The sequence below is a fragment of the Delphinus delphis genome, chromosome 8 (genome assembly GCF_949987515.2).
Source record: "Delphinus delphis chromosome 8, mDelDel1.2, whole genome shotgun sequence".
Classification (NCBI taxonomy): Eukaryota; Metazoa; Chordata; class Mammalia; order Artiodactyla; family Delphinidae; genus Delphinus; species Delphinus delphis.
This window is the reverse complement of record NC_082690.1, coordinates 40,093,911-40,107,705: the sequence shown is the minus strand read 5'-3', so window position 1 is coordinate 40,107,705 and position 13,795 is coordinate 40,093,911. Positions and strand designations below refer to the sequence as shown.

Below are 13,795 nucleotides of genomic sequence, written 5' to 3'. Positions count from 1 at the left end.
TATCCATATCCTCCAAGATAACAATTCTATTTCCAAAGGTTTTATTTCATGTATTGTTTGATGTTAAACCCTCCAAGGTTTTGCATCTAATGAGTGTCAGTGTGCAAGCTCTACCTATCTCATTCAAGAGAAACACGGCAGTTTGAGTAACCAAAGCACAGGGGAACGTCACATGCTTCCTAGGCATGCTTAAGGAGCTCTTGTTTTGGGCTGAGAAAAAAGAAAGGGGCGCCTGCAGAAGTGAGAGGTACCCCATGCTCCCTGACACACACTCAGGGTGCTTCCTGTTTGATGACACTCTTCCATACCAACATGGTGGTCCAAAATGGAATTTCTTTAATTTTTCATCACACTTCTAAAAGATACAGAGGAGATATGAATTAACTGACTTTAAGTCAATGTTAGAGACATGAGGAGAAAAAGTTAACACAAAGAAATACAACACACGAAAGAAAATATGCAATGTTTTATAAGCTGCACACAGTTCAACAAAAAAGGTGGGGACACAGATTTGACACAGATTATTAAAAATATTTATTACAAGCAGATTCCTTTTCCCATATTCAAAAGAAAAACATATGACTGGAAATACTGAGATGGCAACTGGTTAAACCAAACCCAGTCCTTATCAAGTTAGCAATCAATAAAGGAAAAGATATTTTGGAACTTAAAATTAGGGAAGCCTATACACAATTTAGATGGGGGGGGGGAAGAGAAAAACAAAAAAACCAAAATAAAGTCATATCGTTTACATTTTACAGCCTTTAATTAAGCACATAAAACTGTACTATTTAATATATTTCTCCATGAACTTTTTGTGAAATTCAGATCGCAGCGTATCATTTACAAATCTTTTGTCTTTCTTCTGATCATCTACACCTTTTGCACAGTTCTTGAAAACAACATCATCATCCCACCTGAAAGAAAAAAAGAAAATAGAACAATCTTACAATGCCTGTATCAACAGACAAGAACACCCTGTGAACTGTAAAGCTTATTCATCACACAAAAAGATGCTCAACCTGTACATCATTCAATGTAGCAATTACACCCAAAAGAATAAAGTAACTCTTAATAGGCTGTTAGCTTGCTTTTTTATAATAGGAAGGGTAATCCTTATTTAGAACATACACAACATTCTTATTATTTCTCCAGTATAAGAAACTTTGAGTTAAAAAGCAGAAATTACATAAATATTTAATGTTTTCAGGTCTAAAACAAAGAGGCAGTACCTGGTTCTACCCTGATTAGTATGGACAGCTCTAGATGATAGCTGGATGATTTACTATAGTTAGATTATGTGGTTTTAAGGATTTTATACATACTCTTTTATCAGTTAACATTTAGTAATCATTCACTGTAGTATTTACAATTTAGGGCAAAAGAAGAAACTATTGGGGTAAAACAATTAAGGCTCATATATTGGCCTTCATCTACATTAAACACAAAGCAAGAGCAGCTGAAGAGCTTAGGGCAGGACTCTCTAGTTCGTTTCTCCTGGTTGGATTTCATAATGTGTAAGTTTAAAATAAAAAACAAAAAACCACCCACGGATGGGCTACAAAATAAATGTTTTATAGAAAATAAAGATTATGATTTCAAAGTATCATCTAGCATATAAAACACAAACTCATATATGTAATACATAAACTCTCACAAACATATATAAAATGAAAGCCTATATAATGTGTGTGTTTGCCTGTGGACGTATGCACTCTAGAAGAAACTGCACATCGAAAATAAGCAAAGAACGTGGGCATCTTTGAAAACAGTGTTTTAAGTCATCACTGGTGCAGTGCAGAGAAATGTGAAAAGCTGAGCAGAGCTAGGTCAAATGTGATCTGCACATTAAGACAACATGTTTCAGTCTCCAAACGATTTTATCTGCTTCCAAACAAGGCAGAACTACATAGCTTAATACAAATATAAATCAATGTAGTTTTTTCTCTACCCACTCTCTCCTCAACTCACTCCCCACAGGCTTTGACCCTCCCTCTCAACACCAGCACTGCTCTCCCAGGGCCCTAACTCCAACCGCCACTTTGCAGTACCCACTTCACTTGGCCTGTCAGCAATATCTGACCTAGATAAATACTCCCCTCCTCTTGAAACTGTCTGTGTGGCTCCAAGACACCTACCAGCCTCTTTCGGTTCATTTCTTCCCCACTGGCTGCTCCTTCTCAGCCTAGTTTTTTTTCATTCATAATTCATATAATCAATATTTACTGAGCCCCTAGTATGTACCAGGTACTATTCCAGGTAGGGACAGCTAATCATCTACCCGACCTCGAAATATTACCCCAAGCTCAGTCCTCTGGCCTCCTCTCTGGCTATACTCATTCACTAAGTAACCTCATCTAGTCTTCATGGCTTCAGGAAACTTCTGTAAGTTGACAGCTCCCAAATTCATGATCTCTAGCCTGGGCTAACTCCAGAACCGTGTATCAAGCTACCTACTCAACATTACCACACAGACATATATATCATCCCAAAGTTACCATGTCTTAAATCGGTCCCTCCGCCTCCCCTCCTCAGTTCACATTCTTCCCCATCTCTATCCTTTCAATAGCTCGGGTCAAATACCTTGGAGTCTAGTCTCTAATAAAATGTCACCTTTCTTGCAAATCCTCCCTTGCCTATGCAATTGCCATTGTAAAGACTTGTTTTTGTTTTTTACTATGAATGAGTCAGGAAGCCACTGGATGGTTTAGAACAGGATTGAGATCTTTTCTTTTATACTGTTTCAGTAGAAATACCAGGTCTAACATGCACAAAGCCAAGAAAACCAACGATGCCAAATACTGAATTTATATTGCACTGTCCTTTGAACACTCAGCAGGAACAAACCGCTGAATGAAGATACCATGCAGTGCGAGAGATCTTTTATTTTAAAAGGACCATGATGCTGCTATGTTAAGGAAAAAAACCTGGGGGTAGGGATGGAGAGGGTGGTGGTGGTAAGCATGCAAGCAGACCAGTTAGGGGGACTGCATCACTCCGGATGGAGATGGCAGCAGTGGAGGTGGTGAGAAATAATAGATATGGTTTAAATGTTAAGCCTACAGCAGGGTTTCTCGATCGCGCGCGCGCGCGTGCGCACACACACACACACACACACACACACACACACACACACACGCTGTTGTCCTTAGGAAGGCCGCTTGCAAGGTTGGTCCCTGGCTGCCATTTGCAAACTTGGATTGCAGGAATCTTCTCTGTCACTGTGTCTAGACTGTCTGTACAAATATGTGGTTTATGAACATCTGCTTTCTTTCTGGGACTCTCAATTTTGGTATGTACTAGGCAGAGGTTGCCTATATGAGCAGCCAAGAAAAACCCTGGGAGTCTCTAATGGGTCTTCCTGGCCAGCAACACTGCACAAATGTTGCTGCATTTTCATTACTAGGGTAAAGAATGTGCTCTGTGTGACCCCTCATAGGAGGGACACAGCATAAGGAAGCACACACACTTCCTTCAGTGCCTTTTCCCTTTATGATCTGGCTGTGTATCTTCACTAAGTTAGTCATGAGAACAGCTACATGCTGAGCCCCCTTAGACCTTCTAGTCTCTGAATGTGAAGGATGGTTTTGGGGACCCTTGACACATATAACTACAATGTAAGCTTTGTAGGGTCAAGGGCTCAGTGCACTGCTCTGTCTCTAGTACTTAGAACAATCTCTGGTACACAGCTGGTTACTGTAAATATATACTGAAAATAAGTTTATTTTCTTTCATTCTCCTTCCATTATTCCAAAATGTGATGGAGAAAAATCTCAGTGGAAAGTGGGTATTATAAGCTTTACATAATATAGTTTGCTATAAAACTCATAGAGTGTGTGTGTGTGTGTGTGTGTGTGTGTGTGTGTGTGTGTGTGTGTGTGTGTGTGTGTGTGTGTGTGTGTGTGTGTGTGTGTGTGTGTGTGTGTGTGTGTGTGTGTGTGTGTGTGTGTGTGTGTACATACCTCTCCAACCCATTATTGTACAGTACCTTCTTTTAACTTTGAAGTTGGCCTGAGGTTGGGATGGGCCAGTGAGATTAAGGAGAGGGTTTCCACTCAGAATGTTTTCCATACGAATCCTTTCTTCTTCAGCCTTTTGTTCTTGTTCCTGCCAACAAAAAGGGAAGACTCATATTTACTTATATTACTTCTGGCATCAATCCTATAATATAACTCATATTTTAAAAGACTGTTAAGATTTTAAGAGGGAGATTGGGATAAGCATCAAGGTAGTATTGCTTTTTCTTTGTTTTTAAGACATTCCAGAAAAGTCTCACTTATCAAAATAATTGGGCATTTTCATTATAACCATTTCATGCTTGCCATCATACATTCATTAGTCTCTTTCTGACTTTGACATTCTTGACTTGCATATTTAAATCTATTTTCTTTCTTGAAGTACATACAAAATTACATAACTGTTTAAGAGAGTACATCTATAAATATTCTAATAATTTAAGAAGATATTAAACATCAAAAAGACATTTAGCAAAGGAATTATCTCAATTTTTAAGGAAGGGTTATATATAACTGTGATTAAAAATAATTTTATTTTGAATTACTAACAATGTAAACTCGCTTCTCTAGGACTGGTGACAAGTTATTATTAACCAAGAATTATGTCATAAAATAAGATAAACCCTCGTGTAAAAAATTATATTCAGTAAACATGCATTTCTACTAATTTACCTGAGGTTTACCCATTTTATTCTTATGATTTATTGTTAATGACTTTCTATTTTTATCTGTCTCATCTGTTATCAGTTACATGCTTGTCTTTCTTCACTTTTATTTTAGCACTAACCTCTTTAAACTCAAATCACCCTCATCCTTCTTAGAATTAGAAATATAAAATGTCTAAAATCCTTAGCCATAACTTCTAGATCTACCTGATTCCATGCTATCTTAAACCAAAGACAGATCCCACTTTGCTGTGTTTTGGGGGTGACAAAATTGATGACTTAATATACCAAGGGAAAAAGGACTTTCTGGAAGTCTATTTATAATGAACCTGTGTTAGACCACTTGGAAAAATAACCTGATTTTCTATACAGGTTAAAGATACTTCATTTTAATAATCAAGTGTGAACAACTGATTTCATTTTTATGAGGCCAAATAATTGGGAGGTGAGAAGATGCAATTTTCAGGGAAATTAACAGGAAAATTCCTTTAAGTCATTTTCAGACTTTAAGCAAGCAAAAGTGAGGAGCATCCATCATAGATTAAGAACAGATAGCTTTCTAAAAATTATATACTTTATTTTTAACAAATTATATTGATGCTAAAAGTAAAAAGACATATCTCTGAGATGCTAGACAAACAGGAGCTCAAGCATACAATGTATCCAAATTTATAATATAACAACATATGTGATGTAATAAGGTCCTGATCATTTTATGTTCAGAATATTATTTCCTTTAGAGTTACTGGTTGATTGCCATACATGGCACTGGGGAAAAAAGGTGCCAACTCTTTCCATACTCAAGTACCAGGTACACTGTTTCACGACTATAGGTATAAAGGATGGACAGCCTGTGGTTTGGTCAAATCTGAACCATCTTGTTTTGTAAGTAAAATTTTACTGGAACACAGTCACAGCCATTTATTTATGCACTGCCTATGGCTGCTTGTATCACAATTAGCTGAGTTGAATAGTTGTGACGGAGGCTGTATGGCCTGCAAGCCTAAAATATTAACTATCTGGCTCTTTACAGAAATTTTCCCAGCCCTTGACACAGGCTGACTGGTTTGAAAACATTTTGGAACATCTCAAAAACCAGCCACTAGAAAGCCAGACAGGGAAATGGGGGACAAATGGAATAAAACTGTCATTCAACTCCAAAAAAAAACACCAACACATTTTGTACAAAGAAATCAGATGAACCTTGCAAAATTGCCAAGATCTTCTGTCTAAAATGTTTATGCTCCTTAAACGTCAACCAAATGCATTTAAATGTCTCTTTGCGTATCCACAGCTATTTGGAGGCTAAAAGAATTTGGAACAGACAACTGCCCTCTTGTGGTGTGCCAGTGTAGGAATGGTCTTATAATTCTACAGGAATTACGCTATCGTATGCCACATTCTGACAGGAATTGTATTTTTAAATATTTTTCTTCTTCAAATCTGAATTCTAGCAGTCTTCAAAGCCTCTCCCAAAATCTTCCTCTCTTCTGAATTCTTCCCTGACCCTTCTGATCCATTTGAACTCTACCTCCCTAGGTTCTAAGCATTAACCTACATCAGTCTTTTCCCCAAGTCTCTTTCCTTTTTTTAAATAGAGCAATTCTTGGTTCAAATGAAATCTTACACAGAAGCCCATTAAAAAAGCTGCTCTTTTCTGGTTGAAAGTGGAGGCAGGGACTTCCCTAGCGGTCCAGTGGTTACGAATCTGCACTGCCACTACAGGGGACATGGGCTCGATCCCTGATCGGGGAACTAAGATCCCGCATGCTGTGCAGTGTGGCCAGGGGAGAAAAAAAAAAGTGGAGGCAGATATATCCACTTGAGTGTCTCACAATATATCAAGTTCAGTATGTGCCAAACAGAACTCATTATTTTCCTCTCCACTGAAACATGCCCATCCTTCGGCATTCCCTGATTAGTGTATAGCACCAACATCAACCCAGAAACTGCCACAGCTAGTCAGTCACTTTCTCTGGTCAATTTTATCTCCTTGATAGCTCTATCAGGATCTGTTTACTTCTCTCAAATCCAACTCCTATCATGCAAGATTCTCATAACTGCATGTGAGGATTATTGGAACAGCCCCCTACTCAGTTCTTTCCTCTATCCTCCACACCTCAGCCAGAGTAATCTTTCTAAAATGCATACCCAACCTTACCATCTCCAGCTGAAATCGACTAGCTCCACAGGTCCTTTGGAAGAGAGCTCAAACTCCTTTAGCACTGGTCTACAGATCTCTAGTGCTCTGACCTGCTCTTGCCTCCCAAGTGTTGTCTCTTACTGTTACTACTATGCGTAATTCACTCAAAGTTTAAAGGTACGTACTATGGATCCTATTTAATTCGTCTAACTGTCTTTGAGTTAGACATTCTTTCCTTCCACTGTGTAAATGTAGAGACTGTGGGGACTCAGAGAAGCTAGGTTATATAAAATTTATTGACAGATGGCCTCAGCAAGTGCCTGGAAAGAAGGCTGGGTCAGAAGACAAGGAGAGAGATAAAGACGGCCTCACTATACCTGTGGGTTCTTTGTAGGCTATGACTACATCTTAATCATCTTTGATTCTTCTGACACTTAACACACACTGACTATATGTCTATTGAACAAATAACTGAACGAAGAGCATTTTGATGAGTATGTCTGAACTATTTGGAAAGAATTTCTAACATAACCAGGAGATAGGAATCACCAGATTTATAGACCTACAGGTCCTATAATATCGAGACATGGTAAGGATGATTTCTAATATAAGGTGATATTACTTGATTTAAAGAACACTTCTACTTTAGTTTATGTGAGAAGATGTGAATATTTAACATGCTGGTTTTACCTTCCTGGCCTGCTCTTCAGCTCTTTCTTTTTTAATTTTTTCCAGCTCTGCAAGAAGAGCTGCAGTATCATCATCATCACTCTCCTCTTCAAAATCTTCATCTTCATCTTCCTCCTAAAAAAGAATGGTGATGGTCCAGGAGATGGGAGACAAAATAGATTATTCATTTTTTTCCATAAAAGTGGCACTCATCAAATCTTTGGAGCAGGATTAATTTTCCTAGAGGGAAAGATAAATGTACCTAAATACGGTTAAAATTAGCAACAACCAAAAATAAAATAAAACCCCACAAAAAAGCTTACAATTACTTACTAAAATGTCAACCTCTGATGTATTTTAGACATTATAACAGCAAAGAGTATAATGAAGGACCTTTCAAATTTACATAGTCAAATGGGAATTTACATATGAAAATATTTCTAAAACCAGAAAAGGAACACTTTATACTAAGTGTTACAAAGTAACAAAGTATGATACACACTACATACTTTGACCCTGGGAGTCAAAATAATTTTATATAGCTCAAAACAACTAGGAATTAAAGACAGTCAAAGGTACAGAAAAGGCTGCTAAATTCTCAGAAAAAAATAGTTTCAAATGAATAATCATTATATCTCACTTAAAATTGAGTTCCTTATATTGAATTACTGAGTTAATTTTTAATTTAGTCTGTCAACTCTAGAATTACTAATATATATGCTTATTAGATGCTACCCTTGAAAAGTCACTCAGATTTTTCCTCTGTATGTAGAAAACTGCAAATTAATTACAGACTGTGCAGTCCCACTAAATTTTAATGTTAATTAAAGTGCCAATCCTTAAAAACCTTCCACTTAGATCACATTCCTCCCTAAGCACAGAGGGAGCCATTAAGTGCATTGAACATCTGGAAGGGGCATCATTGGTAGCAAGTATGGAAAGGCCGCTACACTCACTGCAGGGGATGCCATCAATAAAGAGCCTAGTCTGAAGAGTGCCCTCTGAAGGGGAATAACTAGTCCAATTTCCATGGTTTAATACAGGGAATTATTTTTTAGGGAAGCGTATCTTTTAATAGATCTCTTCCTTCTCTGGCTCTCCAGAGATCAAACCTGAAATTTGATTAACCACAAGATAATGCTTTTCGTTTTAAAATAAACTATAGAGTTTAGCATTGAAATCAGAGCTATAATAATAGTAAGTAAAAATAAATACAAATCGCTTCTTAAAGCCAAAAGAATAGATAAAAAGGTATTTCAGAAAAATGGTAAGTAAATGACTACATGGAGATGAGAGGAGGAAGTAAAACATACATCTGTTAGAGGGTCATCTGCGTCGAGGTTGGCAGCGGGAATCTGGTCCAACCGAGGCTTCTTTGACACCGAAGAGGAGGTTGTATGTTCTGGGGGAAAACAAACATTATCTAGCTTACTGAATCAAATCCTGCATTTCTTATAACATTTTAGGGACCTGTGGGCAAGAAGAGCTCAGGTCTTAAGCATGACAGTAGGGATTATAACCACAGTGCCTGGCAAATAAGCCCTTGGCAGATATCTATTGAATGAATTAATAAAAGTATTGATTTTAATATGGGAACTGTAGCCTCTCTCAGGAAATTTAGGAAATAGTTTACATACGCTAGAAATAAAAATGGAAGAATTTCATAGACAGAAACCATGGGGCCTCAAAAAGTCTGGCTGTGTAAGCAGTTAAAAACTCGTTGATCTGAACTGAAACAATGGTTACTAAATATCCCCAGATCACCTAGTTCTTTCTAACACAGAAACATAAAAAGATGGAATTGGAATCAACTGCATTATCATCTCTAATCCAATCAAATCTTTCAAGAAACTGCTACAGCTCACACCCAAATTTAAAAGCAAACAAACAAAAATAGTAATCCATTCCAATTACCACATGAAAGAAAAACTACTGTCAACATAACGTTATGAGAGAAACGTCTGGGGTAGTGTTGGCACCTCGGGTTGGCCGGTCTCTGTTTTTTTCTCTTGCAGCAGCTCTCTCTCTCTCTTCCAACTCTCTCCTGAAGTCACGGTTCCGAACTTCTTCAGGGGCATCCTGAGTGGTCTGTCTAAAGTAGAAACAAAACAGGGCAGAAATACTTCTAAAAAACACATGGCTGTAGTAATGGAAGACAATTCACAAAAAGCAACTTTGTCCTGAGTCCCTGAAGCATCAAGTCCCATTGGGGGAAATGGACAAGATCATCCTAATCTGAAGGTTACTAATAGGCATCCTGTGATGTATCCAATATTTCAAGAAACTCAAAATAATCACATACTTTCTTACAATAAGGCTGCAGGCTGATCAAAATGTCTTTACTTTTGGTTAGTATGTTAGTTCACAGCTTGTTAGAGTAACACTTTTAATCTCATATTGATTAGTACTGACAGAGCCTGGTGCCTCTGAAGTAATGTATTAGTTACTGTTCCATCTACATATGGAAATTCCTTGTTAATTGGCATTTCTGCTTAAGGAATATCTAGTAGCATTTTACAATCATAGAGCATAATTTTAGTGTAAGAAACACTATTGCATTCTACTCCTATGAAAATAGGTAAGTAATAATAAGCCACACATGGTACTATCTCATGACCATGTCATTCAACAGATTTGGTCTTGCTTTGTGAAACAAGAAAAACAGAAAAGGCTTCATTACCTATATTTTATCTTTGTATGAGAGGGTAGGTCTCTGCTTGAATATTGCTTTGAGAGTTGGCTCAAATCACCTTCTCCTTTTCCTCTCCCCCCTCTTGCAGGTTCAAAAGTTGGCCTAGCTGCTGTTGTCATCTTCTATGCTTTGAAGAAAAACAATGTCAAGTTATTTCCAATATGATGAACTCTCATTTTATAAAGTATTAATCAATATCCCTCCTTGTGAAACAATTTCCCTAACTTATTCCCCAAAACTTATAAAATAACCTCAAAAGCTCTGAACAAAACAAATAATGAGGCTCAGGGTGTACAAGGAACATGACAGATATTTAGTCTGTCATGAAGATATGCGTTTGTGTTCCTGTTCTCCTTCTGGCTCTGTGACCTCCGGCAAACCACCAAGCTTAAGTTTCTGTCATCTGTGGAATGGGGATACTCCTAATAGGATTATTAAGAAATGATGAGACTTGACATGTCAACACCCTCGTAAAATACAGTACTGCCATGTCCGGGTTTTAAAAAATCTCAGCTCAACCTTACTCCACCAGACTCCTTAAGGTTCCCATTTTATCTAAATCTCACACAGCAGAAAATAGGATAGTAACTACAAAAACAAAAAAGATATATAAAAAAAATCACTGACAAAGCTACCGAGTGTCCTGGAAAAAAAGCTAGACTTTGATGACAGTTAGAGGCAAAGTTCTCCAACAACCTTTTGTTGATCCAATTTTCTCCAGCAGCCAACGTAACACAAATCAGATCTTTTGCAAATTACAATTTAAGAAATGCTCAAAACACAGGAACCCACCCCCAAAGGTTATGCTACTTTTGCTTTTGAGCAACTAAAGGATACTGCATAGCAGATGTGGCTACTAAACATCCTCAAGCGTCGGAAAAGCAAGCGTCGGGGAAACGGGGGGAAATGGTACACTTCTCTCGATTTTCAAAAAAACGGGAGAGCGATGTACCCAGAGAGGGAGAAACAGGGTTAGGGTTATCATTACCAGCGTCTCTGGGGGGTTCACCTTCGGGCTGTCACCGGGAACCCGCTGACCCTTCACCCCTGCCCCATTCGGCGAGGGGTGGGGGCGCCCGGACCCTGCTTAACGCTGTCTGCACAGTCATCTTCACGCTGCGCTCTCCGCTGCCAGCCCGGGACTGGGGACGCTCCTGACAAGCGCTGAGCTCCACCACCCGCCCGCCGCTCCAGGGCCTCCTCTGCCCGCGCTCGCTTCTCCGCCTCCGTCCCCAATCGCCCTTTCCTGCCCCACTCACAGTCTGCTTTCCTGCTGCCGCTCACTTTGGCCGAGCTCCGATGCAGTTGCCTCAGATCATACAGACGCCATTTCAAATCTTGGCTCCCAGAAACCTCTGCGCCCAGGGCTAAAGCCCAAGACCCGGAAGCAAACCCCAAGCTCTTTAGCCGCCTTTCAGAGGCGGAGGCGGGGACCAATCAGCGGAGGCCAAGGTGGAAGTCGGCGTGACGACAGCAAGGGGCGGGGCTGAAACTGCCCAGGGGGCGGGCATTTGAAATCAGTGCTTAAGAGTAGACCCTAAGCATCATTTTGTACCTTCAAGAGCCAATTACTTAATGTCTCTTCCGTCTTTTACTTTCCCGACCCCCTCCCAGACTCCTTCATTCCGGTACTGCGTGGACGGAAAGCCCCGGGTAGCAGACACCACGTCCCCGGCTAGCGAGAGAGAGCGTAGAAAAGGATTACACCAAACTGTTTAAATCCAACGGCTCCAGCTCCTTTCTCCTGAGCTAGACCCAACAACCCTAGAGAGTTGGGCTACGGAAAGACTAGTGTTTTCATTTAATTGGATATGAAGAAAGAACAAATATGTACGGGGGCAACCACGATCTTTATAAAGGTACCATTCCTGCAAAAATATTAGTCTTCAAAGCAAAGGTTGTATTCGTATTGTTTGTTAAAATTTTTATTTTTTAAAAAGCCTGAGTTCTAGTGGGAGGGAAGGTGCCAGTATTAGAGCTTCCTTATGTATTAACCGACATGGAACTTTTAAAACGGTGGGCCCAACTGCCAGGAGCACTAGATGCAGTTATTAATGTAAGATGGCTACTCAGGTGTTAGGTGAAGTTTTAATAAGGCAGCGAACAGGAAAATGAGAAATCACCAATCGTCCTTACTCTTTCCCCGTAAAAAACCACTCTGGGAGCAGGGATCTTGTTTGCTTAGTTCATCTTGGTATCTGATCACATAGTCCTTGGCCACAGTAGATGCTCAATAAATATTTGTTGAACAAATGAAAATTCAACTCCCCCAACTTGGTTTCAAATGTAAAAAGCTCATAAAATCGAACATAGAAAAGCTTTTTACCCCTAGAACTCTTTCTTTGAACTTTACATGAAACAAAACAATAGAAAAAGTCCCTTCCCCCATAAAGTTCAAGATACAAATCTTGATTTTTCTTAGCGAAGCTATTACTCCCCTAGTCTTACACATCTCAGTAAAGGACACTACCATCATACTAGTTACTCAAACCAAAATCCCAGGGCTCCTACTTAAGTTCCTTTTCCTTCATTTTTCTCATCCAGTTTATTTGCAAGTCTTGCCAATTCTACTTTCAACATACACCCTAAATTTCATTCCACTACCCAAGTCCAGGCCACCATCATTTTCCGCCTGGATTGCAATTGCCCCCTAATGATCTTCCAGCTTCCACTTTTCTCCCACAGTCAGTTTTGCCTGTAACAATGAGAGTGATCTTTTAAAATTGTGAATCAGGTAGTGTTACACTCCTGCATAAAAATCCACTGCACTTAGAATAAAAGTCAAATTTCTTAATGTGACCTGATGTTTCTTAGGGTCTGGTTCCTACCGATCTCTCTGGCTTCACTTCTAATCAATCACTTTCCTACACAATAAGCTCTAGCCACAGCCAGCCCTGCATTTCTGTTTCACAAGCAAGATTCCTTTGCACTAGCTTATCTCTGCTGTCTGTGCCCCAACATAGCTGTATTATCATTCTTCAAGTCTCAGCTCAAATAATCACCTCCTCAGTTTTTCCCTGACATCTACATTTGCACCCCTGTCCCTCCAACACACAAATACCATCACATCACCCTGTTTTATTTTTTCAAAGTACTAAACACTACTGAATTTATTCTGTTCATTGTTTATTGCCTTGTTTCTTGTCTGACAGGCAGCATCACAAAGTCATTAAGAGAAGGGGATCTATAGCCTGACTGTTTTGGTTCTAAATTCCAGATCTGCCCTTTCCTAACTGTATCCTCAGACAAGTTATTTTCCCTTTCTGTGCCCTCAGTTTCCTCATGTATTAAATGGAGATAATTTCTAGACACTACCACATAGTGTTATTATAAGGATTAAGTGAATTAATACTTGTGCTTAAAACTGTCTCAGCAAACAGTATTTGCTAAACAAATGTTAGTTATTATTATTATTAATATTATTTTTATTATTATTGTCTATCTTCCTGTATTAGAACATAAGTTCCAGGAAAGCAGGAACCTTGTCTCTCTTGTTCACTGGTGTATCCTCTGCATATAGAACAGTGCCTGGCACATAATAAGTGCTGAGTAAGTATTTGCTGAATGAATGAATGAGTGATTGATGCACTGTGAAGTAGAGGAATGACAT

General features: G+C 39.0%; 1 protein-coding gene and 1 non-coding gene across 4 annotated transcripts; both read right to left on the bottom strand.

The window, feature by feature from the left end:
- Nucleotides 1-451: 451 nt before the first annotated feature.
- On the bottom strand, nt 452-11,564 carry CWC15 (CWC15 spliceosome associated protein homolog). Of its 3 annotated transcripts, none has more exons than XM_060018088.1 (7): nt 11,445-11,564; nt 10,174-10,307; nt 9,473-9,585; nt 8,807-8,895; nt 7,515-7,628; nt 3,989-4,107; nt 452-917 (listed from the first exon to the last, which is right to left on the bottom strand). In XM_060018088.1, the coding sequence occupies exons 2-7, from the start codon at nt 10,302-10,304 to the stop codon at nt 788-790; spliced, it is 696 nt and encodes a 231-aa protein (XP_059874071.1). In that variant the 5' UTR covers nt 10,305-10,307; nt 11,445-11,564; the 3' UTR covers nt 452-787. The 3 variants fall into 3 exon arrangements, with proteins under 3 accessions (XP_059874071.1, XP_059874072.1, XP_059874069.1); XM_060018089.1 differs by having other exon boundaries at nt 10,174-10,312; nt 11,445-11,549; XM_060018086.1 differs by lacking the exon at nt 11,445-11,564 and adding an exon at nt 11,174-11,192 and having other exon boundaries at nt 10,174-10,312.
- Nucleotides 2,737-2,874, bottom strand: LOC132430371 (small nucleolar RNA SNORA8). Its single transcript, XR_009520466.1, has one exon. It is a non-coding gene; the product is annotated as a small nucleolar RNA SNORA8 (small nucleolar RNA).
- Nucleotides 11,565-13,795: the final 2,231 nt, after the last annotated feature.